This window comes from Podarcis pityusensis (assembly GCF_964106645.2).
Source record: "Podarcis pityusensis genome assembly, chromosome: 13".
In the NCBI taxonomy this organism is placed as follows: Eukaryota; Metazoa; Chordata; class Lepidosauria; order Squamata; family Lacertidae; genus Podarcis; species Podarcis pityusensis.
The window spans coordinates 19,894,563-19,918,552 of NC_138038.1; the positions used below are offsets into that span (position 1 = coordinate 19,894,563).

At 47.1% G+C, this 23,990-nt stretch overlaps 1 protein-coding gene across 3 annotated transcripts in view; it reads right to left on the reverse strand.

The window, feature by feature from the left end:
• The window catches only part of KAT7 (lysine acetyltransferase 7), a 29,758-nt gene continuing 5,768 nt past the window's right edge, over positions 1-23,990 (reverse strand). Inside the window, exons 4-15 of one of the 3 annotated variants that reach the window (XM_080979344.1) lie at positions 23,058-23,297; positions 22,858-22,940; positions 21,580-21,669; positions 19,859-19,957; positions 18,334-18,462; positions 11,954-12,145; positions 11,685-11,774; positions 10,226-10,366; positions 7,870-7,963; positions 6,361-6,507; positions 5,498-5,604; positions 1-3,607 (exon numbers count right to left, since the gene is read on the reverse strand). In XM_080979344.1, coding sequence (XP_080835470.1) covers positions 3,506-3,607; positions 5,498-5,604; positions 6,361-6,507; positions 7,870-7,963; positions 10,226-10,366; positions 11,685-11,774; positions 11,954-12,145; positions 18,334-18,462; positions 19,859-19,957; positions 21,580-21,669; positions 22,858-22,940; positions 23,058-23,297 — 1,514 coding nt within the window. In that variant the 3' untranslated portion in view covers positions 1-3,505. The other 2 variants (XM_080979345.1, XM_080979346.1) reach the window with 2 other exon arrangements.

A 23,990-nucleotide genomic window follows, 5' to 3' on the forward strand; every position in this document is an offset into this window, starting at 1 on the left:
TACTAGAGCAGAGAACATGCTTTATTGAGAAGTAGATACACTGGTAGCATATTCTAACATATCCAGGAAACAGAGATTCACTTCTGTACAAGAATGGCCAACCTCCCCTCCCCACCTGAGAGGGCGCCACCTCACCATTTGCTAAAAACTAGAAGCTGAGGGTGCTGGATGACACTTGCCAGTAATGTGCACAGAAATCTAAACTTTGGCAGATTTAGGATGGCAATGAAAAGACAAAACCAAACACGAGAGCCAACCACAGGAGTGCTTGCGGAAAGATCTGTGCTAGAGGGATCGGCTTTCAACTGGAATCCATTTTGTCCCAAGATGGGAGACAAGGAGAGGCGTTTCTTTTTTTGGGGGGGGGGGGAGAAGTTCAGCTAGAAACGAAGAGGTTGTGTTCCACACACGCAGCAGACTAGAGGCCAAAGACATGGCGAAAGGATGGCTATTTATGCCCTCAGGGTGTTTTGCTTTGAGTTGGAAGGGTTTTTGTTTTGTTTGCCAAACCTTACAATCGAAAAACACTTTCTGGAAATGGATCGTAACACATCCATCCGACTGACGGCAGTCTGAAAGACAGGTGAAAACACAGTGCGCTCTCTGGCCAGGCATCCCCAAGGTCCAAAGGCTTGTGCCAAGGTAATTTCTAGGAAGGAAAGAAAATTATGTTCTAGGGATGACATACAGTACTAAGATGCAACCTGGAGTGAGGTGGTGCAGGGGGGCAAATATGTGACTTGCGCGCGCACACACACACACCCGTTTCCTTTGTGGCCTCTTTGGTTGTGCTGCATGTGACACACACACGTAGCCCAGCTTGGTCTGTGGCTCGTGACATGTGCCCTCGGACCCTGGACCCTTTGTGCAAAAGCACCTCAGCGTTCAAGGGAGTGGGCTTTTGGCCCCCCAAATGCTGGGGTGTCACCAGGCGACTCTGCCCTGCACAAAAGCTCACCGGAAGCAGCGCAGGGCAAATGCCACCCGACGATTCACAATTTTGAAATCACGCCAATGGCGTGTGAGGGGCACAGACCTTCAAAGAGCAAACCTGTCAAGAGGTTTCTGACTCTGTAAGCAAAGGGACCTCTCTGGCTGCAGCTTTTCAATGGGTTGTCCTCTCTGTGAATAGCAAGGTTAGGCAAAGTGTGCTCAGTGGAGGCTTCCCTTTGGTCTCTGAACACTTAAGGCGTATTTGTGAGCTTAATACCTAGAGCAGGGATGGGGAACCTGTGGCTCATCCCACCATCCCCTAAGCATGGGGTTGATGGGAGCTGCAGTCCTCATCTCTGACTTCACAAGACATTTTAAAACGACCAAGCGCCCTCCCCCTTAACAGACAGCCCATCAGGTCCACCTACCGCACAAGCTTCCTGCCTTTCCCCTCCCAGTCCTTGGGAACAAGTGCCACACAGCTCAGGCAAGAGTTTCCATCCCAAGCCGGGGAGTGACGATCACTTAAAAGATGGGAGGGCTCCCCTTGAAAAGGGGCACACCCATTATTTTTGTCAAACTGATGCTATGTGTGCTTGCACACACACTTTCCAGGCTCTTGGAACTATTTCCACAATTTTTCTAAGGGCGAATTTGTCTTGGGACGAGGACCCGCATGCAACCAGGTACGGCATCCCAGAAGTGTGGGAGAAACCCAGCCTTTCTGGGGGACCTCATGCTTCTGCGAGACCATCAAACAAAACCAGTAGAGAAGGTCAGAAATGAATGGGGTAGGCTGCCTGCCCATGGTGGCCCTTAGGGGCTCTCGCAATCTATGGGTGAAATAAGCACACGTTCTGGAAAATGGAAGCTGATTCCCCCCCCCCCCGGCAATCCTTTAAAAACAACGGCTGTTTGCCTTGGCCAGAATGGAGGTGGGGAAAGGTCCAGGGTTGTCTCCGGATGAGCACAGAGGGTTCAAGAGATGCAGGAGCATGCATTGCAAAAGGAGCCAAAACGTGTCGGGGGGAACTAAAACTACCACTGCATGAAGGCAAGCCAGCCGACTGCAGCTAACTCCTGCCTAGATCTGACACTATCGGATCACCGCCGCAATTCAAAGTAGCGCCAAAGCTGGGCGGTAAAAGCTGCTGCGCAGGAGCAGGCTGGCAAAAGGAGCGGCGTCCGGCTGGCAGTGCTCTCTGAGCAGCCGCCGCAGTGTGGCTGAATGCACGCTCCTTGGCCTGTTAGGTGCGGGTTTCTTTTGGAGCGGGTGGAAGTTCAAAGGACAAAAAATGTCGGGAGCGGCGTGGAGGCACCAGGACAAGGGGGCTGGTAAGGGCTGCTGGTCCTGCCATTTCTCCTCCTGCAAAGGAACAGTTATAGCTGGCTCTTCAGAAGGGTTTGTGGTCAGAGCACTCAAAAGCAGCTGCGAGGAAGAGCAAGGAGCTCCATGTCAGGCGACACTGGGCAAGGGCACAACTACTGCAGGAGTGAGGGAAGTGGTGCTTTTCCCCCCGTTAGGCCGCTTTCCCCCACCGGGGACTCAGCTGTGTGGCCCACAGAGATAGCAGCACGGCCTTAACGTTCAAACTTTTCGAGGGAAGGGAAGGGGAAGCAGCCAAAGGACGTCCCCACATTCAGTCAGAACCTCCCGGAGATTTCCTGGCCTGCTGGGAAGGAAGAAATAACTGCTGTTTGCACACACTTGGTGTGCAATATCCAGTTAGCGCTCAGACCTGCAAACGGGTATGAGAAATTGATGGTCTCGAAGGAGCCCAAGGGGGTGTCTGATCATTTCCACTTGCAGTGTGACGGGGGGGGGAGGGGTCCAGCAAACCCACCTTTAGGCTGGATCCAAAGGTGCAGCAGAATAAGAGGGGGGTGGGAATGTGGGGTAGAATGGACTGGCCCAAAATTTCTTATGACTGATAGGAGATAATTGATTCTGAATGCTCTCCTTTGTATTAAAAAAAAAACCCCTGTGAGTAGAAACCTAGGACAGGAGATAAGAGAGCCTGCTAGAATCTTTATCACTGTCACTGCTGGTTTTCTACTGAAAGGGAATTCTTTACATGGGGAATTGCGGTGCCCCACACTTGCAATCTGAAACAGTACAGCCCTCTGTATCGTGCAGGACCTTCACCACCTCACAGCAGGTGCCAACCAGGCCCTTCAAGGCTGCATGGAAGCAGGAGGCTGAAACAACTAAGAAATTACGAGTTACGACACCATCTTATGGACTAGGGCCTTGTGGTTCACGGAGCGGCAAGTTGCAACGGTGCAATGGAAGATCTTACTGCCCCTTCACGGGGCCACATTAACACTGTATCCATTCTGATCTTCCCGACCTTGCAGTGCGGAGGAAGGACCTGGGTCAAAACGGTCCCGGGGAGAAGAGAAACATCCTGAAGGCATGTGAAAGAGGGGCGGGGAGGGTTGGTATCAACAGCAAGTCACAAATCTGCGATCCCAAAGGCAGTTCCTAATGCTGGAAAAGGAAAGGGGGTTATGGTGGTGGTGGTGGTCGGCGGCGAGGAGGTGTCCACACTTCTCAGAGAGGTTGGTCAAATTAAGTGCCCTTAGGAGGGGTCCATTTCAAACAGCTGGGATCCATGCTTTTATTGCTGTTAGACCGCTTGGCCTCTTTGGCTATCCATTCGTCGATAAGATCCTGAAGGGGGGGGGGAGAAAAAGGGAAGGCACAGGTTAAACGTCTGGGGGAAGCTGCTAACAAGATGATAGAGCTGCGTCTAGCATTGATAAGGATGTCCCTAAATTCAAGGAAACAAGCACAGTAGTAGTTTTGTGCTGCAAAATGACCCAGCTTAATCAGCTGGGGCTTCCATAGTAGGAGAACTCTCTTTCTGTGTAACTGCCGAGTAGTAACTTCAGTTTCCATCGTGCAAACATGGACCTCCATTTTTGAGAATCTGCTGACCTTTCCTGCTTGTGTGTTGCGTTTTCTGCAGGTCAAATCTTGTCACTGGGGGGTTTCAGGCTTGATGTTTTGGAGGGGGGTTGCAGGAGGCTGAAATATCTGGGTGTTTTAATGCTATGCTAGAGAGACTAGAGATGGAAGGAGAAGAAGACAGAGAAGACTTAACGAAAGAAGAAGGCTGATTTCGTTGATCTCTCCACATTCTGGTTATCGTCTTAACCCGATGTTTGCCGAGCCCCATCACGAATGTAGCAAGGAGGCGATTTTGCTTAGCAGACAGGGTTTTCTGTGTGCTAGCTAAGTAGCAATGAAACATTTGAGGCTGCAACCCTAACCACAGTTACTGGGGAGTAAGCCTTGCACTGAACAAGTGAGACTTACGTGTGAGCACAATCCTAACTATGTCTACTCAGCAGTAGGTCCCATTGGAATTCAGGGAGCGTTACTCCTAAGTGGAAAGGGTTAGGTTTGCAGCCTAAGCCCACAAAACTCGCCAGCTTGCCCCAAAAATATTAGTAGCCTCCTGGAGGGTGACAAAGGAGTGAAAGGGCCCCGTGTCTTCTCTAGTAACCTGATTGGTGCAGAAAAAGGATGCAGTATTGCACCTCCCATTCTGCAGGTTCATCACTCATTGGCATGCAATTCCTTATCACCAGGTGAGTTGACTCTAGTCTAAGGCACTTCAAATGACACTGTAGACAAGAGACTGATGGGTGAAACAACCCAAACGTCTCCTGAAAGGTAAATGAGATACACAGTGCAGAGGGAGCATGCAACGGAAGCCACAAGAGGGTTCCCTAAATGCAGTGGTTCTCAAATTTGGGTCCCCATCTGTTGTTAGACTACAACTCCCATCATCCCTGACCACTTGTCCTCCTAGCTAGGGAATGATGGGAGTTGTAGTCCAGCAACGGCTGGGGACCCAAGCTGGAGAAACACTGGCTCACTGGAACCTCATTCCTGTGGTCTGTCTGTACGGCACACTTCGTTCTTTTCAACTGCAGTGGCTTTTCTGCTCCATAAAAGCAGCTTTGTTGTGACCAACTGGGCGCATGTCTGATGTTGTCAAGAACCACGGCAGCTGGAATTGGAGCAGTAGCAACCATCACGAGCAGAAATACAGAGGCAGGGAAGGAAAGAGAGACTCTGTGGGTGGGAAGTCAAGGAACAGGGAAGCTACACACATCCACTTTTCCTGGTAGCCATCCCTAGCCCTAAAGCAGGCATGTCCAAAGTCCATTTCGGGGGCCTAATCCGGCCCGCTGGTCGGTTTCATCCGGCCCCTGTGGCAGTTTATTTCCTGGGGTAAAATCCTACAAAAACCTCAACAACTTCAACCCTCAAAAAAGTCAACAACTTTGGTCGGCTCTTTGGTCGGCCCTCACGGCCCTTCACTTCATCAAATCTGGCCCTCTCGGAGAAAAGTTTGGACACCACTGACTGGTTACATGCAGAAAACAATCCTGCCATAGGTGGTTTCTGTGCTAAGCTGGGCTCTCTGCTTTTCGTTCACAGCAAATCTCGGGCGAAAGAGTGATGCTTTTCTTAGAAATCTCTCAAGAGAAACACAGCGACCCAAGAGAGGCAGATTCCTCTCTCGCAGGTATTAGCCCCACAACTTACCTGCCTCTTTAAGACTAGGTGTTTGCCCTTCCAATACTTGAGCATCTGAAGCGCTTGCAGAGTGCTAACAATGTCAACAGGGTTGACGGCTGTCTCCTGGCTGATTTCTGAAACAGAGAAGAAAGAGTGTGTTTTACTGAGGGCCTTGGGGGAGAGGGGGATATATGGGACAAACCACCAAGAGAGCTCTCGCTGTCTCCTGCCAACTCCAGCTTTAAATGCACGGAAGCATCAGGACCGAGCGTCTTCCACGACTCCAGACAAGATCCCCGAGCATGATGGCTGAGAAAGGTAGGTAGGAAGCAGATGAGCAAGGCTAGGAGAATCTCAGTATACAGGGGGGAGGTAAACAGAGGTTCAGCACCCCACATTGCTCCTTTGGCATTCGAGGGAGGAGGAAAGGTGGGAGAAATTACATTTCACAGTTTTGGGGAAGAAAGACTAGAACAGGGGTCGGCAAGGCTTACCGGCCATGGGCCGGAAATTGCGTCTGCGCATGTCCGGGGCGCCAGAAATCGCTTCTGCGCATGCCCAGACGCCGAAAATCACGCCTGTGCAGAAGCGGTTTTCAGCATCTGGGCATGCGCAGAAGTAACTTCCGGTATGTGCGCGTGCGCAGATGCAATTTCCTGCGCCGCTCAGCAAATTCCCATGCGGCACCAGTTTAGCGCAGCACGTGGGGGACTCACTGAGTGGGTGGCTTGCTTTGGGAACGGCTCGTGGGCCAGTAAAACGGTCTTCGTGGGCCGCATCTGGCCTATGGGCTGCACATTGGCAACCCCTGGATTAGAAGGGTTGTTGTTGTCGTTTTCAAAAGGTGCTGTTTGCTACTGATGGACTGGGGAGGAACATCTAGAACCCACCTTTAATGGAGATCTCTTTGCCTTGAAAGTTATGCAGATAGCGGAGAAGAACTTCCTTCCAGTAACTACGGTAGCTAATAAGGCCCAGGTCTGAGAGGGGCCTTTCTGGGGAGCCAACCTTTTCTTCCACTTTGGAGAGTAAATAGCCTGTTGAAAGAGAACAAAACAGACTCTCTGGAACCTGAATGAAGTGGTCAGTCATCCCCTAGCTGCTGTCAAAAGCTCGTAGCTCCCTGTCAGGCAGTTTCATTTTAAAGTCTTTTTTAAAAAGTATTTTTTTTTTTTTAAACATCACAAAAGCTTGTGCTACTGCAAAGCTAAAGCACCTCCAAAATATGTAGAAAAGACCTTATTTCGGAGGTGGCCAAATTTTACTTCCAAGCTAACTGGCCCTCGATCAAAAGGGTTTGTTATAGAAAGATGGTGATTGCTAAGAAAGCAGCAATCATGTTTATTTACCTCTTAACAGCCCTGAGACCCTAGTCATACGACCACTAGAGTTATAACTTTTTTACAACCTCATGCTCCATTAAGATTAGTTAGATGAACTTTTACCTAAAAACAAAGGAATGAACTTTCATTTCCAAAACTCTTGAAAAAAGGTCCCCCCGAAATCAATAAATTGATTTTTGTATATGCAACTGTATAATGCATTACAGTATGTCATATGCATAGCATATATTACAATACAGGAAAAATAGAGCTTGCAAATTTTCTAACACTTGTACAGTGGAACCTCGGATCCAAACGGCTCCATTGTTGCACATTTCAGTTTCCAAACGCCGAAAACCTGGAAGTAAATGCTTCCGTTTTCGAACGTATTTCAGAACCCAAACATGCGACGCAGCTTCTGCTGAGCGCAAGAAGCTCTTGCAACCAATGGGAAGCCACACCTTGGTTTTTTAACGGTTCAGAAGCCAAATGGGCTTCCAGAACGGATTTTGTATGAGAACCGAGGTACCACTGTATAAGGTTTTGTACATTGTGCATTACTTCTTATTGCTTAGAATAAACCAAGGTTGCAGTTTGTCTTTGTTTCTGCTGCAAGCACCGTAAAGTTCCCGCATCGCTTTGATTGCGCACTGATTACTTCTTGGTATCTTGAGTACGGATGGCTCCTGCTTCCAGTGATTCTCCAATACAGTTTCAGGAAGTTCCATAAAAGTCCTAAACAGTCCCATAAAGTTTTTAAAAGTGCTAATACTTATGAGTAGTAACATTACATATACAGTGATTCCAACTTTCATTTCGGGGTGACCTTTTTTTCACAACTGAGAAGAATTAGTCCCTAATTGCTTAGTGTTTCTAAGCAAAAGTTCATCCCTCTATGATACAGGAAATCATTGTTTTGAGAGAAAAATAGTCAAAAAGTTATACCCTAACAACCATGCTGCATTTAAAAACCCCCTCAACTGCTCTGTGTCACATTTGAGGCTATGAAACCATCTGATTTGTGGCAGCATGTAAGCATTGGATTAAGAACAAAAGCGAGTGTCTGTCCACACTTACTGAAGTCGATGAGCATTTTGCCGTAACCCTGCCTCATGTACTGAGGCATCGTCAGGATACAGGAAACGTTGTAGTTGAGGAATGAGTTCTTCTCCTGGAAGTAAACAGTATAGCCGCGAAGGGTCATGTTTGACAAGAACTGATCACATCGTGGCAAAAGTTCAAATGCATGGCTTTTGCAAGCTGATCAAAACAGAATGGCTGCAATGCAAAGAATCACAAAGCTAGTCCTGGGCACCCAAGGAGCCTTGAGACCAGGGGTGGGGAACCTCGGGCCCAGGAGTTAAATGTGACCTTCAAGGCCTCTCTATGGGGTCTTCAAGACTCTTCCCAGGCCACAGTCCTCACTGGTCCTGCTCTGCACCCTCTCCGAACGGTTTTGTTTGGCTGGAATGCGTCCTTGAACGGTGACAATGTCTCTCGCTTGCCTAGATGGACAGGTGTGGGTGAAGAAAGCGTCTTTTGCATGGTCTGGATGCAGTCTGCTATACAAAAGCAACAGCTTTGGCTCCACCCTCTTGTCCCACCTGCTAGGGAATGTGGCCCTCGGGCTGAAACAGATTCCCTACCCTGGCTTTGGGCCTGAATTTCTCAAACACCAGCTCCCCTCAGGTCTTGGGAATGCCAGCGAAAGCTCTTTTGATATTAGCTCATACAGAGACAACTTGAATTGGCCTTGTTTGGCTGTGATGGCCGTTTCCCGCAAATGTCTGCCTGGGCGATGAGTAGATTCCAAACTATTTGTGAGGGGAAATGTCAAACTGGAAAAGGAAGTGAGCGATCGTAACATTCAACTTCATCCTTAATACCTGTAACAGGATGCACACAAGACTGCTGAGCTAGGTTTGAGGTGCTTCTACAAAGCCCTGTACAGCTTGGGATCAGGATACCTAAGACCTAAAAGACTGTCTTACCCCTTCTTATGTCCAATCTATCACTGCACACTTTAGGAGAGGGCATCCTGCAGATACCATCTTATTAGGAGGTCTGTTCCATAGGATATACGAATTGGGACTTTAGTGTGGTGGCATCTACGCTTTGGAACTCCCTCCCCTTGAATTTTAGACAAGCATCGTCTATATTGCTTAGGGTGCTGTTTTCAAAACCCACACAAATTGAGAGTTGGGCAAAACAGTCCATTTGTCTTACAGAATTTGTTTGTTTAATCTTTTCACAGAAACTGTACCAAAACGGGGATTTTATCAACCTATCATGTAAAAATGCACGAGGCAAAAACTTGAAAGTGCTGCACGTCCAATGGCAAACTATTAAAGTTTTTTGATGCAGCACTCCTAGTGGCCTTGCTGCACACGTCAGAGACCAAAGTTAAACAGAATCGATAGTTCTAATGGCCGTTTTGGAAAATGGCCTCTCACACTGCCAGAGAAAGTGAAATTCAAATTGTTCCTGTGCTCTATTTTGATCAGCATGACAAAGCACTGTATCTGGGAATTCAGATCAAATGTAAAGGAACATACAGAACCCACACCAGGCCTTCATTTAACCTCACATCACACCTGGACTTGCAATATTCCTCTGTCAACAAAACAGAGACTAATATTGAGATGGAGAGCTTGGCTGCCTGGGCTAAAAAGCCCTTACTGAGGAGCAGGCTAGAAGCCATCTCCTCTGTTTAAAACAGTGGTGGCCAAACTTGGCCCTCCAGATGTTTCGGGACTACAACTTCCATCATCCCTAGCTAACAGGACCAGTGGTCAGGGATGATGGGAACTGTAGTCCCAAAACAGTTGGAGGGCCGTTTGGCCACCACTGGTTTAAAAGATGAGGATTCAGTCCACAAACCTGATGTTGATCCAATTCTAAGCCAGCAAACCAATGAGCAGAACCACCACCCACCCAACAGTCTTTTCAAGAAAGCTCAGTAGATTTATAGTCGGAACTGATCCCACTGTGGATCTGATACGGGGTGTGTGTGTCAGGGTGTTGTGCTCCCTGCCACACAATGCAAGAGCACATTCAAAACCCTGATTTCTGATTAATATACCTCCGAAACCCAGCTCTTATGAATGTTACTGGAAGCAGGTGTTTGCACATGCAACTATAAGGGGGGTGGAGGAGCCTCATGAATACCAAGAATAACTGGCTCTGTTTGGCACCAGAAGTTTGCACTTGTAACAAAGCCTGAATAAGATTCCAGTAAGCAGCCTGGCTTTCATTTGTCTTTGGACTATAAGCTTGCTTTCCGCTGTTAACTATATTTCACGAACCAACTCTTACAGATTCAGTGCCTGGCCTTTGAACCCCCTCTCCAGAGCAGGCCTGTCGTTCTGATTTAATGCCTAAGTCGTGGCCAGTGCCCTGGTTGTGGAACAGAGCTCGAGAGGCTGCTACCGACCTTGGAGAAATAGCCTATCAGGTGACAGCCGGTGTTGTCGGCTTCCGTCATGACGTAGAAGAGGAAGGGCTCCACATCGTAATACAGGGTCTTGTGGTCCAAAAAGAGCTTTGCCAGAAGGCAGAGGTTCTGGCAGTATATCTGGAAGAATCAGAAGGCATGTCAAAACGCAGATGTGTTGGGAAGAGGCGGCCAATTCTAGACACCCCTCTCACTGCCCTCAAACCCTGAAAAACCTCTTTGGCTAAATCTGCTTCTTTGAAGCTGTGACTGGCCCATCTCTGGTTTTCTGAAACTGGCCCCAATATGTTTCCAAACACAATTCAAAGTGTTGGTGCTGACCTTTATAAAGCCTAAAACAGACGATGCTCGGCAAAGGGAGGGCATCCTCTGAAGTATGCGGCTTGGCTTACTTGCATGAGTCATCTGAACCCAGATGCTCTGCAGGTATTGTTTGTCAGTGCACCCAAACCTCTGATTGTGCCACACTGTGACCCAGATTCTGCAGATCAGCCTTTGCCAAACTGGTGCGGTAAAGATGTTTCAGACTAAACATCTGCTGGTAGTCCAAAACATCTGGGGGCACCAGGTTGGTGAAAGATTAGAACCTACATTGGCTCCCAGTATATTTCCGAGCACAATTCAAAGTGTTGGTGCTGACCTTTAAAGCACTAACGGCTTTGGCCCTGCATACCCCCATTGTTCAGCCCGGATACTGAGATCTAGTTCTGAGGGCCTTCTGGAGGGTCCCTCACTGTGAGAAGTGAAGTTACAGGGAACCAGGCAGAGGGCCTTCTCGGTAGTGGTGCCCTCCTTTTGGAATGCCCTCACATCAGATGTCAAGGACAACTTTTAGAAGACATCTGAAGACAGCCCTGTAAAAGGAAGTTTGTAATGTTTGATTTTTTTTTTTTAATATTCTGTTGGCTGTGGCAACCTAGTCAATGGGTGGCACATAAATTTATTATTATTATTATTATTATTATTATTATTATTTAAAGAAACTTTGGTATCGGTTTGAGAAAAAGTCTGCTTCAGGCATGCACGAGTGTATACATTTAATATGGAGTTCTGTGGACACTAGTAAGCCGGGCAAGACTACCTGTCTAATACCATCAAAGGCAATGGAGTTAGACCAATATAATGACCAGTACCATATCCAGGTTTTGGAAGGTCTTAGGGCAAAACATCCTCTATAGGATACCCTCCTGCAGCAGGTCCCAGGGCTCTTGTCAATGGGCCCCTGCTTGGGTGTGACCTCTCGCCAGATGCCCAATAATGCCAACCCTTGACACTGATCCTAATTAGCATTTTTCAGAGAGAGCTGGGACAGGTTGGGGTGGCAGACTTCAAGGAGAGCCAGCTGGGCAGCCTGCCTATGGCCCACAAAAGACAACGTGTTGCACAAATTCTCTCCTCCTCCTCCTCCTCCGAAACCAACTCCAGTTAAGTATGTTACCTTGTTCTTTTTCCCATCGACTTCAAACACCGAAATGGAGCCTTTACGGTAAATTTCGTCACCCGGAGGATGCTTCCAGACACATTTCGCCTACGGAGAGCATTGCACAAGCATTAGCGTGGCCAACGGCATCAGAAGCACAAAGAGGTGGAAGAGAGAATCGCGAGGGGAAGAACAAGATCCTTACTAGGGGGCACAATAACATAGCAGCAGAAGCAGCTACACATTTTCTGCTCAGCCAATAAAAAGGCGGTGTGCCCAACGCTTACCATGTGCCTGCGTAGTATCGTCTGGCTCTTCATGTATTTGAGGCAGAACTCGCACATGTAGAGGCGCCCCAGTCGCGCATACTCCTCTGGGTAGGGAGAATGGTACCATGTGTCCAGCTCATAGCGGCCAAAAGCAATCGTCTTGATCATGTTGCTCCCTTCTGTGATCTGGCCCTGAAGTCGCAGCTTTTCCTATTGAGAGAGAAGGGGAATCAAAATTATTTTAAAAAAGAAACAGTTCACCATGCTATTTATTCATACGATCTATGCTAGGCCCATGTGAAAAGAGAAAACATTCCCACCCACCCCAAAAACTCAAATCAAAACAAACTCCAGTATCGGGAAGAACTGAGTTTTGATACACAGATTAAGAAAATTTATGTGGAGTTGCTTATTTTGCAGTTTATTTCACTAATCGCAGGGAGCGGCAGAGCTATAAAAAGCATCAAAGCCCCACTCCGATCTTTGGAAATGCAAATTGCCCCACCCACATTCAAGTCTCTCTTTATTTAGCCTTAAGGTCTACAAACAGAAAACTGAAACTGTTAGGAAACTGAACTCCACAGCTTGTGAAATACGGAATTGGCCAACTCCGGTCTGGATCCATCCCAAGTTAACTGCACTTTCAAATCTATGGAACTTAAAAGTCAAGACTAGCTGGATCCAATGAATTCAAAGGCATTCAAGTTCAAAGGCATTGGGGCCATGTCTACTCAGCCCCAATGAATTCAATGGGACTTAACCACGGTTTAGTGCAAGAAGGACGGCAATCTAATTTAGGCTGGATCAAGCCCATGTGTGTAAATTCTATGTGAAGGTGTCTAGTAGAGGACAGCAGCCGCAGCCTCTGTCTCCTCTTCCTCACCATGGTGCCTTGAGAACAGCTGTGGAGGGAATTGTCTTCATCGAATGCTGGAAGGGACCCAAGGGTCATCTAGTCCAACCCCCCATTAATCTCAGCTAAAGCATCCATGGCAGATGGCCATTCCCTTCTGAACAACCTTCTGGGATCACATGGTAGTGGGGGATGAGACCAGAAGCAAATGCAGACAGAGCAAAACATGTCATTTACACCTTTGTGCAGTAGTGAGGGTTTTTTCACATTCACCTACAGACTTTTTAATGTTTTATGTGATGTGTTTTAGTTTTTTGGAAGCCCCTCAGAGTGGTAGGGTAACCCAGTCTGGTGGGCGGCATGTATACCAAATAATCGTAATCATTATCGTCATCATCATCCTACAGCCAGGCAAACAACAAGTATCATCAGAGTCCCAGGACACACTCCAGCCCATCCCTGCAGTAAGGATTTAGTTTTTTCTCACTGCTTGTACAAAGTTTCCCAGTGTGTTTGGGGGCGTCTTAGAGGAGTCTTCTGGCAAGTTAAAAAAATAACAATTCAAAGACCTCTATTCAGTATTCACTCAATGTCTTCACGCCTCTCTGTATTTGCAGGTTCTGTGTCCCAGGTACAGAGGTACCTTGGTTTTAGAACAGCTTAGTTTATGAACAACTTGGAATAAGAGCGCTGCAAACCCGGAAGTAGATGTTTTGGTTTGTGAACTTTGCCTTGGAAGCAGAACATGCTCCGCTTCCTGTTGAGTGTCTTCCGTTTGTGAATTGAGTCCCCCGCTGCTAATCAGAGTCTGTCGGCTGTTGAGTACCAAGCACCCACGCAACACAGAGGTGATATTTGGATCTTTTGATTTTGCTATTATTATTTTTTTGCATTTTTGTTTGTGTGGCTTTTTCATATTTTTTTACTGTGACTTGTTCTTTGTTTTATGGGACTGACTTGTGACTTCGCTTCTGTGACTTGTTTTTGTGACTGTGTGGAACCCAGTTCAGCTACTGGTTGATTGTGTGACTGCAGAAATGGATCAAAGCCCCACATCCAAACAATGACTATCATCAGTGCACATAAGAAAAAAAAATTTTTTAATTTATTTAATCTACAATACTGTTTTATTTATTTTATAGTACAGTACATTGATTATTGCTTTTATTTTATGGATCAATGGTCTCGTTAGATCAGGCATAGGCAAACTCGGCCCTCCAGATGTTTTGGGACTATAACTCCCATCATCCCTAGCTAACAGGACCCAGTGGTCAGGGATGATGGGAATTGTCTCAAAACATCTGGAGGGCCGAGTTTGCCTATGCCTGTGTTAGATAGTAAAGTTCATATTAAAATGCTGTTTTAGGGGTTGTTTTGCATTGTCTAGATTCATTTTCCATTACTTTCTATGGGAAAGCAGGCCTTGGTTTAAGAACGCTTTGGTTTAAGAACGGACTTACGGAATGGATTAAGTTCGTAAACCCAGATAACACCCACATTCCCCTGAATGGCATTCATTGGAGGCAGGATTCCTTGAGGATGCAGGAAGGCACAAGTGGGTGAAGGCGTGGTTAACAAGCAGCTATTGGGGCTCTGTGATTTCCCTCTGCCCTGGATCCCATTGACTCCATGTTTTACATCCTGGGCCTGGTTTTCAGAAGTCCTGAGAAAAATCAGGAGACACTGCCCACTTGCCTTTCATTTTCAAAGCCTGTGTGTATTTTCTTCCTCTCTCGTTGTGAACAAGATGGGGGCACAGCAGCGGAGGTGAGCTGGCATATGTGTAGCTTTTAACACTGAGGCTCGAGGACTGGGGTTGTGGGGAGGAAGTTGGTGGTAAATCGTGGCTCCTTGGCATCACGGTGGTTAACCTGACCCGCTGTGCAGCTCTGATCACAGTTAGCCGTTGGAGACGGGAAATCTGGAAGGCCAGTTAATAAGCTCCCCTCCCCAAGATCTGAACAATGCAGAGAGCTTGGAGGTCCCTGCAGCTTGCAGTCTTTTTCAGATTAACTCCCAACACAAATCTGAAGAAAGTGCTGTTCTCAAAGCCGCCGCGGCCACGTGGAATAGGGGGCTCACCACTTCCACATGACTTAACAGAAGTACCAAAACATTATTCTGGAAGTGGTGGTCCACTCTCAGCAGAACCCCAAGTTTCTTGCTGTTTTGATTTACTCTAGATGCTTTGATCTACGTTTGCCAGAAGTCTCTCCCTAATCTTTTGGGGGAGAAGCATGGGCCTGAGGGGTCATATCACAAGGAAAGCATCAAATGAGCTTCAATCAAACATGAAAAAGGATCCATTCTCTTGCCCCAGGGCTTCTGGCACTCTCTAAGCTGGGAAACCAAAGAGATGCAGACTGCACCTCCGGCAACTGCTTTCGGAAGTCTGGCACCTCCTTACGCAGCGAAAGACAGCGAGGTGGAGGCCTGCGCTCAGTGTAACTGTCACCGCAGAAAGAAAGTGGCACTTCTTCCAAATGAGAACACTTACGAAGCTGTTTCATCTTCTCACACTTTTCAGCGCCGGTCCTCAGGGGCACGTCAACACAGCCATCCACACCCCAACAGCAGGGCCAAGAAATGCTGGCTCAGAAACAGTGGGGCTGGGCATATACGTCTGCATATCTTGGCTTCCAAAGATTATGGCACATGTAGTTCTGCAATTCTTTCCTCCAGGCTTTTTTTCCTTTTCTATTTAAACCTTAAGCAGCTCGGTCTGCTCTGAGCAGAAAACGGGCAGGCCAAGAGAGCCTGCTTAACTCCATGGCGCTCTTGTCATCTTGCAGCTCAAAATTGCTGTACTCAAGCTGCTTTTTCACTCTGGGGAGGTGGGAAGGAGCCACCCCATCCTCTTCAAGTGGAAAAGAAGCTTGGGGAGGGAAGTTTTGAGCTGGGAAAGGACCAGGAGGGAAAGGGTGCATATTCCCACCTGAATGTCTTCTCAGGCACAGTCTCCCACCCCAGCCTGCTTTGAGTTTGAGAAAGAAGCAGAATGATGCAACTCCGCTTAAGACATAGCTTAAGCCTCAAGCAACCTAAAACCTGCATCTCCAGATAGGCAGTGAGGTTTCAAAAGCATCGTCTTTTCTCTCTAGGCATTTTCTCTCTGGAGGTCCTTTGGCAGGACCAGTGCATCTACAGCGAAACTGCCATTCAGCTGACATAGCCCCGGTCCGACCGAATCCACGTTCTGCTGCCATCGGCAGGTTAAAAAAACTTGTTCTGCTGCCAGAGCTTTCCCACACAATTGATCGGTCCACTTTCCGCACGCCTCTTCATTGTCATTTTTTTAAATGTGCCCTTTGTTAGCATTTTCTTAATTATTATTTTTTTAGAAAAAAGAAAACGGTTTGAGAGTTTGGTCTCATTGGGAAATATGCTTTGATTGTTTCATCACAAATCTAAAAAGGGGCCAATGCAAAACATTATGTGACATTTGTCGCAGCTCTTACACTGCATTAGGCTCCCTCCAACTGCAACTGCAATGTCTTTAATAACTGCCCTTCATCCAAGACAGGGTTTCCCAAACTTGGGTGTCCAGCTGTTTTGAGACTACAACTCCCATCATCCCTAGCTAACAGGTCCAGTGGTCAGGGATGATGGGAGTCGTAGTCCAAAAAAAGCTCGAAACCCTGGTCAAAGACATAGAATTCACCTGCCCCCCCCCAACAAGGAGGGAAAACTAAATAGATATTTGATGCTGGTGGGGAGAGTGTAAAAACAAAAAACAAAATCAGCTGTGTACGAATCACTGTTTATGAGTGATCTAAATTGCAAATACAGTGGTACCTTGGTTTATGAACTTAATCCATTCTGGAAATCCATTCTTAAACCAAAACGTTCTTAAACCAAGGCGTGCTTTCCCATAGCAGCGGGGGACTCAATTTACGCTCAACAGGAAGCAGAACATGTCCTGCTTCCAAGGCAAAGTTCACAAACCAAAACACCTACTTCCGGGTTTGCAGCGTTCTTAATCCAAGTTGTTCATAAACTAAGCTGTGCTTAAACCAATGTACCACTGTAAAGAAAGATACGATAAAAAAGAAAAGCAAACCTTAACTGATCTAGTGAATGGTTTGCAGTGGAAACATCCAAGAAAGGGCCAAATTTTGGGGTGGAGAGAAGACACTAAGAAGATAAGAATAGGGGAGTGACCGTAGTTTACCTTGATCAAGGCCACAGCAGACAGAAGCGGTCCAGCTTCCAAGAAATGGCCTGCTGTACCTCTATACGTTTAAAAACGGTTTTATTTGTAAGTTGTCTTGAAGTGTTTCCTGAAGGGCAATAGATACACTCTAAAAATATAAGCAGATGCACAGCAGATGAGAAGCTGGCAATCTTCTTTCATTCTGCTATGTGAATGGTTCCACGGTGCTCCTTGATCTCCTTCTGCTGTTCTGCCATCAATACACTTAGCCTTCAGTTCACATTAATCTAAAAGCGTCAATGAACGGAGAGGTGGGGCGTGTCCCGCACTTGGAAACCGAGACCCTCTCCTCATTTTCTCAAGGTTAAGTCTGATAACAGTGGGAGAGGCACTTGCTTGCGGTCCCCATCCCCACAAACAAAAGTGGGGTCAAGAGCTCTGATTCCCAGGAAAAACAGCAACTGAAATGGACTAGCGTAAGATTGGGACCAGTGGGCTGAGCCTAGCTCGGAATACTGAGCACATGTGTAGTAACAGTAACTCAGAAGACAAAAAATCCACATACAGCTCCTCAAATACCTTGTTCTCAGAACTGAGGAGTCAGAAACCCACAACCTAGACCTAGTTAAAGATCCATCATTGCTTTTCCAATCCTCCGCTGGCTCAGGAACCAAGAGAGACCACCAAGATTCTCTACACCACACAGCTCTCTCTGTCCATTCTGCTGATTCAGCTTCTACCCCCTGCCCAACTGTCCTCCCCTCCAGCTGCCATGATTGGTGAGGGCCTACTGCCAAATGCCTCCAGTAACAGTTGCCTCAGATTCTCCGTACCCTGGTTTCTCCCTCCATGCAATGCATATTGTTGAATTTCTGAGCCCTTTTGAGGAATACTTTTCCTTCTTTCTGTTTACTTCTCCCCACCCCTTGCTCAGAAGTTTGATTCTGTCCAAACGGAGTCACAAGCTTAGTACAGTGGTACCTCGGAAGACGAATGCCTCGCAAGACAAAAAACTCGCTAGACGAAAGGGTTTTTTGTTTTTCGAGCTGCTTCGCAAGACGATTTTCCCTATGGGCTTGCTTCGCAAGACGGAAACGTCTTGCAAGTTTGTTTCCTTTTTCTTAACACAGTTAATACAGTTGCGACTTGACTTCGAGGAGCAACTCATAGAACGCGGTGTGGTAGCCTTTTTTGAGGTTTTTAAAGACTTTGGTGATTTTTGAAGCTTTTCCAAAACTTTCCCGACACCGTGCTTCGCAAGACAAAAAAAATCGCAAGACGACAAAACTCGCGGAACGAATTAATTTCGTCTTGCGAGGCACCACTGTACAAAAAAAGAGAGTACAAATGGTTTTACTTCAAGCCTAGAAGGTGGAAGGATGTGTATCTTACCCAGCCCAGTCCTCTTACCAGATCCTCAGAGGCTCTTGCTTGCGCTCGTCGGAATAACTCGAGGTCGTACTCACTGGTCAGATTCTCTAGAAGGGGCTCTCTGGTGTTGCCGTAGGTTTGCCGGTGCTCCTACAATAAACAGCAGAAATAATCTCTTAGAAATAGTTTGCCTGTCCTGGGGAAAGTGGATCCCCTCATCCTCTCCTCTCTGCCCTTTCTTGCTGGATAGTGAAATTATACTGGCTCCTGCTCTGAGGGAAGTAGAAGGCTGAGGGAGCCTGGAAAGCTTCATGCAGGATTGCTTGTAAGGACAAGAAGAGTTGTGGGCTGTTGTGAGTGCAGAAGCAAGGAGTCAATACAGAGATGATGCATATACAGTAGTACCTTGGTTGTCAAACTTAATCCGTTCCGGGAGTCCGTTCAACTCCCAAAACAGTTTGAAAACCAAGGCACGGCTTCTGATTGGCTGCAGGAGCTTCCTGCACTCAAGCGGAAGCCATGTCGGACGTTCAGCTTCGAAAAACGTTCGCAAACAGGAACACTTTCTTCCGGGTTTGCGGCGTTTGGGAGCAGATTTCTTTGGGAGCCAAGCCGTTTGAGAACCAAGGTACCACTGTACCATATCCAGTTCTAGGTACCACATTTTAAGAAGCCTGTGGATAAGGGGCAGCCCTCCTCTGTGTTGTTGGGACTACAGCTTCCATCATTCCTGACCACTGGCTCAGCTGGCAGAGGCTGATGGGAGCTGTAGTTCCACGACATCTGGAGGGCTACAGCTTTCCCACTCAGTGGAGACCGTATGAACTGGGAGGCAACAGATATAGTATGGAACACAACTCCTACGATGGAAGGCTGAAGGAACTATGTTTAACCCGGGGGGGGGGGGGATAGAGGGAAAATCTACAGAAGCACTCTTCAACTGCATGAAAGGCTGTTCGACAGAAGAGGGCGGAGGCTTGTTCTCTACTGTCCAAAAGGGCAGGACTAAGTCCAGTGGATTTAGAGGATAAATATTGATTGAACATTAAGAGAAATATCCTATTGGTAAGAACAGTTTAGGAAGGGAACAAATTACCTAGAGAGGCAGTGGGCTCTCCCTTGTTGGAGGCAGTCAATGCAGAGGCTCGGCAGGAACCGGATGAGGTTGCTCCAGCACTTAATTTCTTACATGGCACAGGGGGCTGGGCTGGGTGGCCTATAAGCCCCCCACCCCAACTATGGCCTCGCGCAGGGCCAAAGGACACGAAGGTCTGTGTGCAAGAAGGGATGGGAAGCAGCAAGGCTGGAATTCACAAACTGAATCAAAATAACTGGAGGAGTGTTTAGCTCATGGCTGCCTATTCTTGTTTTGGTTCTACTGTATAGCACTATGACCTAGAATCTTGGGATCAGATGCAGTTAGAAATTAACTATTCCCTCTATGCAGGGTGTGAAATATGCCATGACATTAAGGGTGGCCTGATTCTGCCAAACACACACTCCTGAGAGAGAGAGAGAGAGAGAGAGAGAGAGAAAGCTTCTGTACCATGTACTTTTCCTTCTGCTCCTTAGTCAGCCCAGCATTCCTCTTCTTCCTCATCTCTGCTACTTTCTCTTTGTACCTTAGCTGTCTTTCAGTTGGTGCCTACACAGGGGATGACAAACACAGGACATGCATAGGAGCCGGCAACCTGCCTAGGATCCTCTGACCCCATAGCAGGCCAACTATTGCTTCATATGCTATAACAGAGGTGGAAAGCCAGGTGTTGCTGGACTACAACTCCCATCATTCCTGACCATTCCTGACCTGTGCTGGGCTGACGGGAGCTGGAGTCCAGCAACAACCTGGAGGGCCACAGTTTCCCCAACTCCGTGCTATAGGCCACACCTTTCTGACACGGAATGTCGCATATGCAATATAGCACAAGCTCCCGCCGCATGGGTCTGGCAGCTCAAGTGTGTCTGCGCTGAAATGGATTCTTGCACTTCACTCCATACATAATGGGATATGCGTTTCTTTCACACACAACATCAGCTCATGTAGCAAAAAGTACTCTGAATCAAACTGCACTAAGCCAGATACCAAATTCCATGGAGAAGAGGTGTTGGCTGTGGTGTTGTGAAGTCTGCTGAGCATGCCCAGAAACATTCGCATTGCCAGCAATCTGGCAAGTGCAGAGGACCATGGCACTGTCAGGTTTCTAACCTGCTATTCTTTTGAGTATGCTTTTGCGGGAGTTAGATGCTCGTCTATTGCACTTCCATGTCAAACAATCCAGACCATGGGTAGGCAAACTAAGGTCCGGGGGCCGGATCTGGCCCAATCACCTTCTAAATCCGGCCCGCAGACGGGAATCAGTGTGTTTTTACATGAGTAGAATGTGTGCTTTTATTTAAAATGCATCTCTGGGTTATTTGTGGGCCATAGGAATTGGTTCATTTTTTTCCCTTCAAAATATAGTCCGGCCCCCCACAAGGTCTGAGGGACAGTGGGCCGGTCCCCTGCTGAAAAAGTTTGCTTACCCCTGGTCCAGACCATCCCTTGCAAACCAACATGAGCCTGATCACTGGGAACTATTACTGGATGGCAGAACAGGACTCTTGCCACACTGCATTGTAATATGTGTGTTTTATCCCGGTATAGCAAGATGGTATACTTGGGACCGTGCTTGAAAAATATCAGGGATTATTTACATGTCCTTCACTTGGCAACAGAGAGATGACTGTGAGAACTGCCTTCAGTGAAGTGTATGGCATTTGAAAGGATACAAAACATATTATTATGATCTATTAAATTTGTATACTGCCCTATACCCATAGATCTTGGTGGGGTTTCACACATACCTATCGCTACAGCTGAAGGATGAACATGCACAGAGTATTCTCAATCTAAAGAACCACATCCCGTGAACAAGGCACAAAGCATGAATTCTTCTCAAGTTATCATGGGGCAAGTTATATTCAATTGTTTTAGAAACTAACATATTTATTCTTTTCTTGGTAAAACTGAAGAATGGAACGTGTCTGTCCCCCCCCCCCCCCCGAGTTTTAGATTACTCAGAAAATGTGGTCAGCAAGATAAGTAGACACAGGTTCAGACAGAATTTCCACACAAAATTGCTTTTGATTCTGGGTTCTTTTAATTTTTTAACTGTCTTCTGAAACTGAGATGTCAATGATCACTAGAAAAAAGATGGTCCTGTTGGGTTGTTAAAGCCAGTGGATACTTGATAAAGGTGCAAAAGTAAAAATGTAAGATGGAAGTACCTGATGTCTGGTAGCATGTCTGTTGTTATCATCTTGTCGGTGAGACAGCATTCTGTCCTCAACTTGTTTATCGCGGCTCTGCGCTCTCACCTTGAAATCCAGAGAGAGATCGTATCAATCCTCCCCTTCTCACGCCATGCGAATTCTTGCTCAGATAATGTAAGAACAGTCCAACCAAAACCACAATATGAGGGAGTTAAGGTACTGTTGGCCCTGAGCCCAGGCAACTCTGAGGTTTGCAGGCAGGAAAGGATCATCCAAGGAGCCATAAGCCCTCAATTTGCAATTGACCAAACAAGATTTGATGTTTGAAAAGAGAAGTGGCAGGGCTCAAGCCCAACTTCAGGCTATGCAGCTCCATCAGGAATTTCTGCCCCAAATTACAGGTGAATTTTTAGATTTCATTGTATTTTTGTATTGTCTTCTGCCCCAGAAACCATGGTGGCTGAAGATGTAGGATATAATTTTACAAAATAAAGAATAATTTAACTAATTCCTACACAAGCATTCAATATGAGAAAATCTGATCACCTCTCCCTGCCCCATTTTACCACCTCAAGTTCATTTCAGCAGTTACTACCAGAGTCCCTAGTAAATAATTTCTTAGTCACGTGCAAAAAAGACTCTGAATATCATGCACAGAGAGACATTTGCTACAAACAGCTGGTGTTCAACAGCATACAATTTTTTTAAAAAATGTTAACTTTCTTGGGGAAATAGCAAAAAGCAAATTTGTAAATTGAAATTTTGAACACCAACATACAGAAAGCCTACAAACGAAGGGTTCAATTCAAGTTTCAAATAACCATTTTAAAACTCAAATCATAGGTTTGCTGGATTTTTGGACAAGCCTGAGAACAGAAATTCCTAAGTATGCTTCAAATAGCGTGCTTCCCGTGAGAATTTTGTCCCCGTGTTTGTTTCTGTGTCACAAATCACAACGCTCAGAGGAGAGGAACTGCACCAGTCTTTGACAACCTGGTGCTCTCCAGATGGTTTTGACTACAGCTCTCATCAGATCCAGCCAGCACCGCTGATAGAAATGGTAATCCAAAACATCTGAAGGTCAGCAAGTTGGCAAAGGCTGCGCTGCACATTACATGGCCATGCTGTATGTCCAAACACTGAGCACCGCTTCTCTCCTGCAAAGCAGCACTGAAAAGAGGAGAGACGGTGGGTGGGATGAACTGTGCTGTAATTCTCTCTGCTCCCCATGCCATTCCTCCTGACTGATCTCTTTCCATTGCCACAAGCTCATTTTCCAAGAGAATAAATTACCTTGCATTCGTCCGCTGAAAGGTTATGATACAGTGGGCATCCAGATATGGAGAAATGCCGCTCGTGTTTTCCCGTCAGGTGTCCTGTGGAGAGCCAAAGGAACACGCCTTAGGGCTGGTAACAAGAAAGGGCACGTGGGGGATTTGGGCAAGAGGAGAGTCCGCTAATGAAATCTCAGATCATGGAAGGTTCCACAGTACCTAATGAATTGCAGCCGGGCGTCGGGCATTTCATGTTGAAGTTGTAGCTCTCGTGGAATCGGCGGCGTTTGGGACGATGGGACAGGTCACTCCCCGAATCCTTCATGGACATATCCTTGGCGATACTCTCATCGTGAGACATGTTGGGGCTGGAGATGTCGATGTCGGACTCGGAAGACGGGGCGTTCCCAGTCGGCGTGCGGGGTGGCGACTCATCATGGTCAGCGGCGTTTTTAGTGTCTGTGTAGTCACAATGTTACAAAAGTGAGCAGAGCCCAATAAACTGGGGGGGGGGGGGGAGTCCTCCCCAGAATCCCTTGTAGGTCAAAATGCCAGGCCTAAAAAAGCAATACAGTGGTACCTCGGGTTACATACGCTTCAGGTTACATACGCTTCAGGTTACAGACTCCGCTAACCCAGAAATATTACCTCGGGTTAAGAACTTTGCTTCAGGATGAGAACAGAAATTGTGCTCTGGCGGCGCGACGGCAGCAGGAGGCCCCATTAGCTAAAGTGGTGCTTCAGGTTAAGAACGGACCTCCGGAACGAATTAAGTACTTAACCCGAGGTACCACTGTACAGTGGACGCTCGGGTTGCGAATGTGGTCTGTGCAGGATGCACGTTTGCAACCCGCAGCGGCGCTTCTGCGCATGCGCGACTGCCGAAACCCAGAAGTAACCCATTCCGATACATCTGGGTTTCGGCGGGTGCGTAACCTGAAAAAACGCAACCTGACGCAGCTGTAACCCAAGGTATGACTGTACTGTACTAGGAAATGTATTGTTGCTCTCCTGACCAAAACTGCCAGGGTGATCTTGAGATGCAGAAAGAAATCAGAGGGGCAGATAAAAGGCGATTTCAACTGGGCATCATCTCAGCTGTGCTTTTACTCTCTTTGGGATCAACACAGCAACTAGTATTTCGAAAGCAGC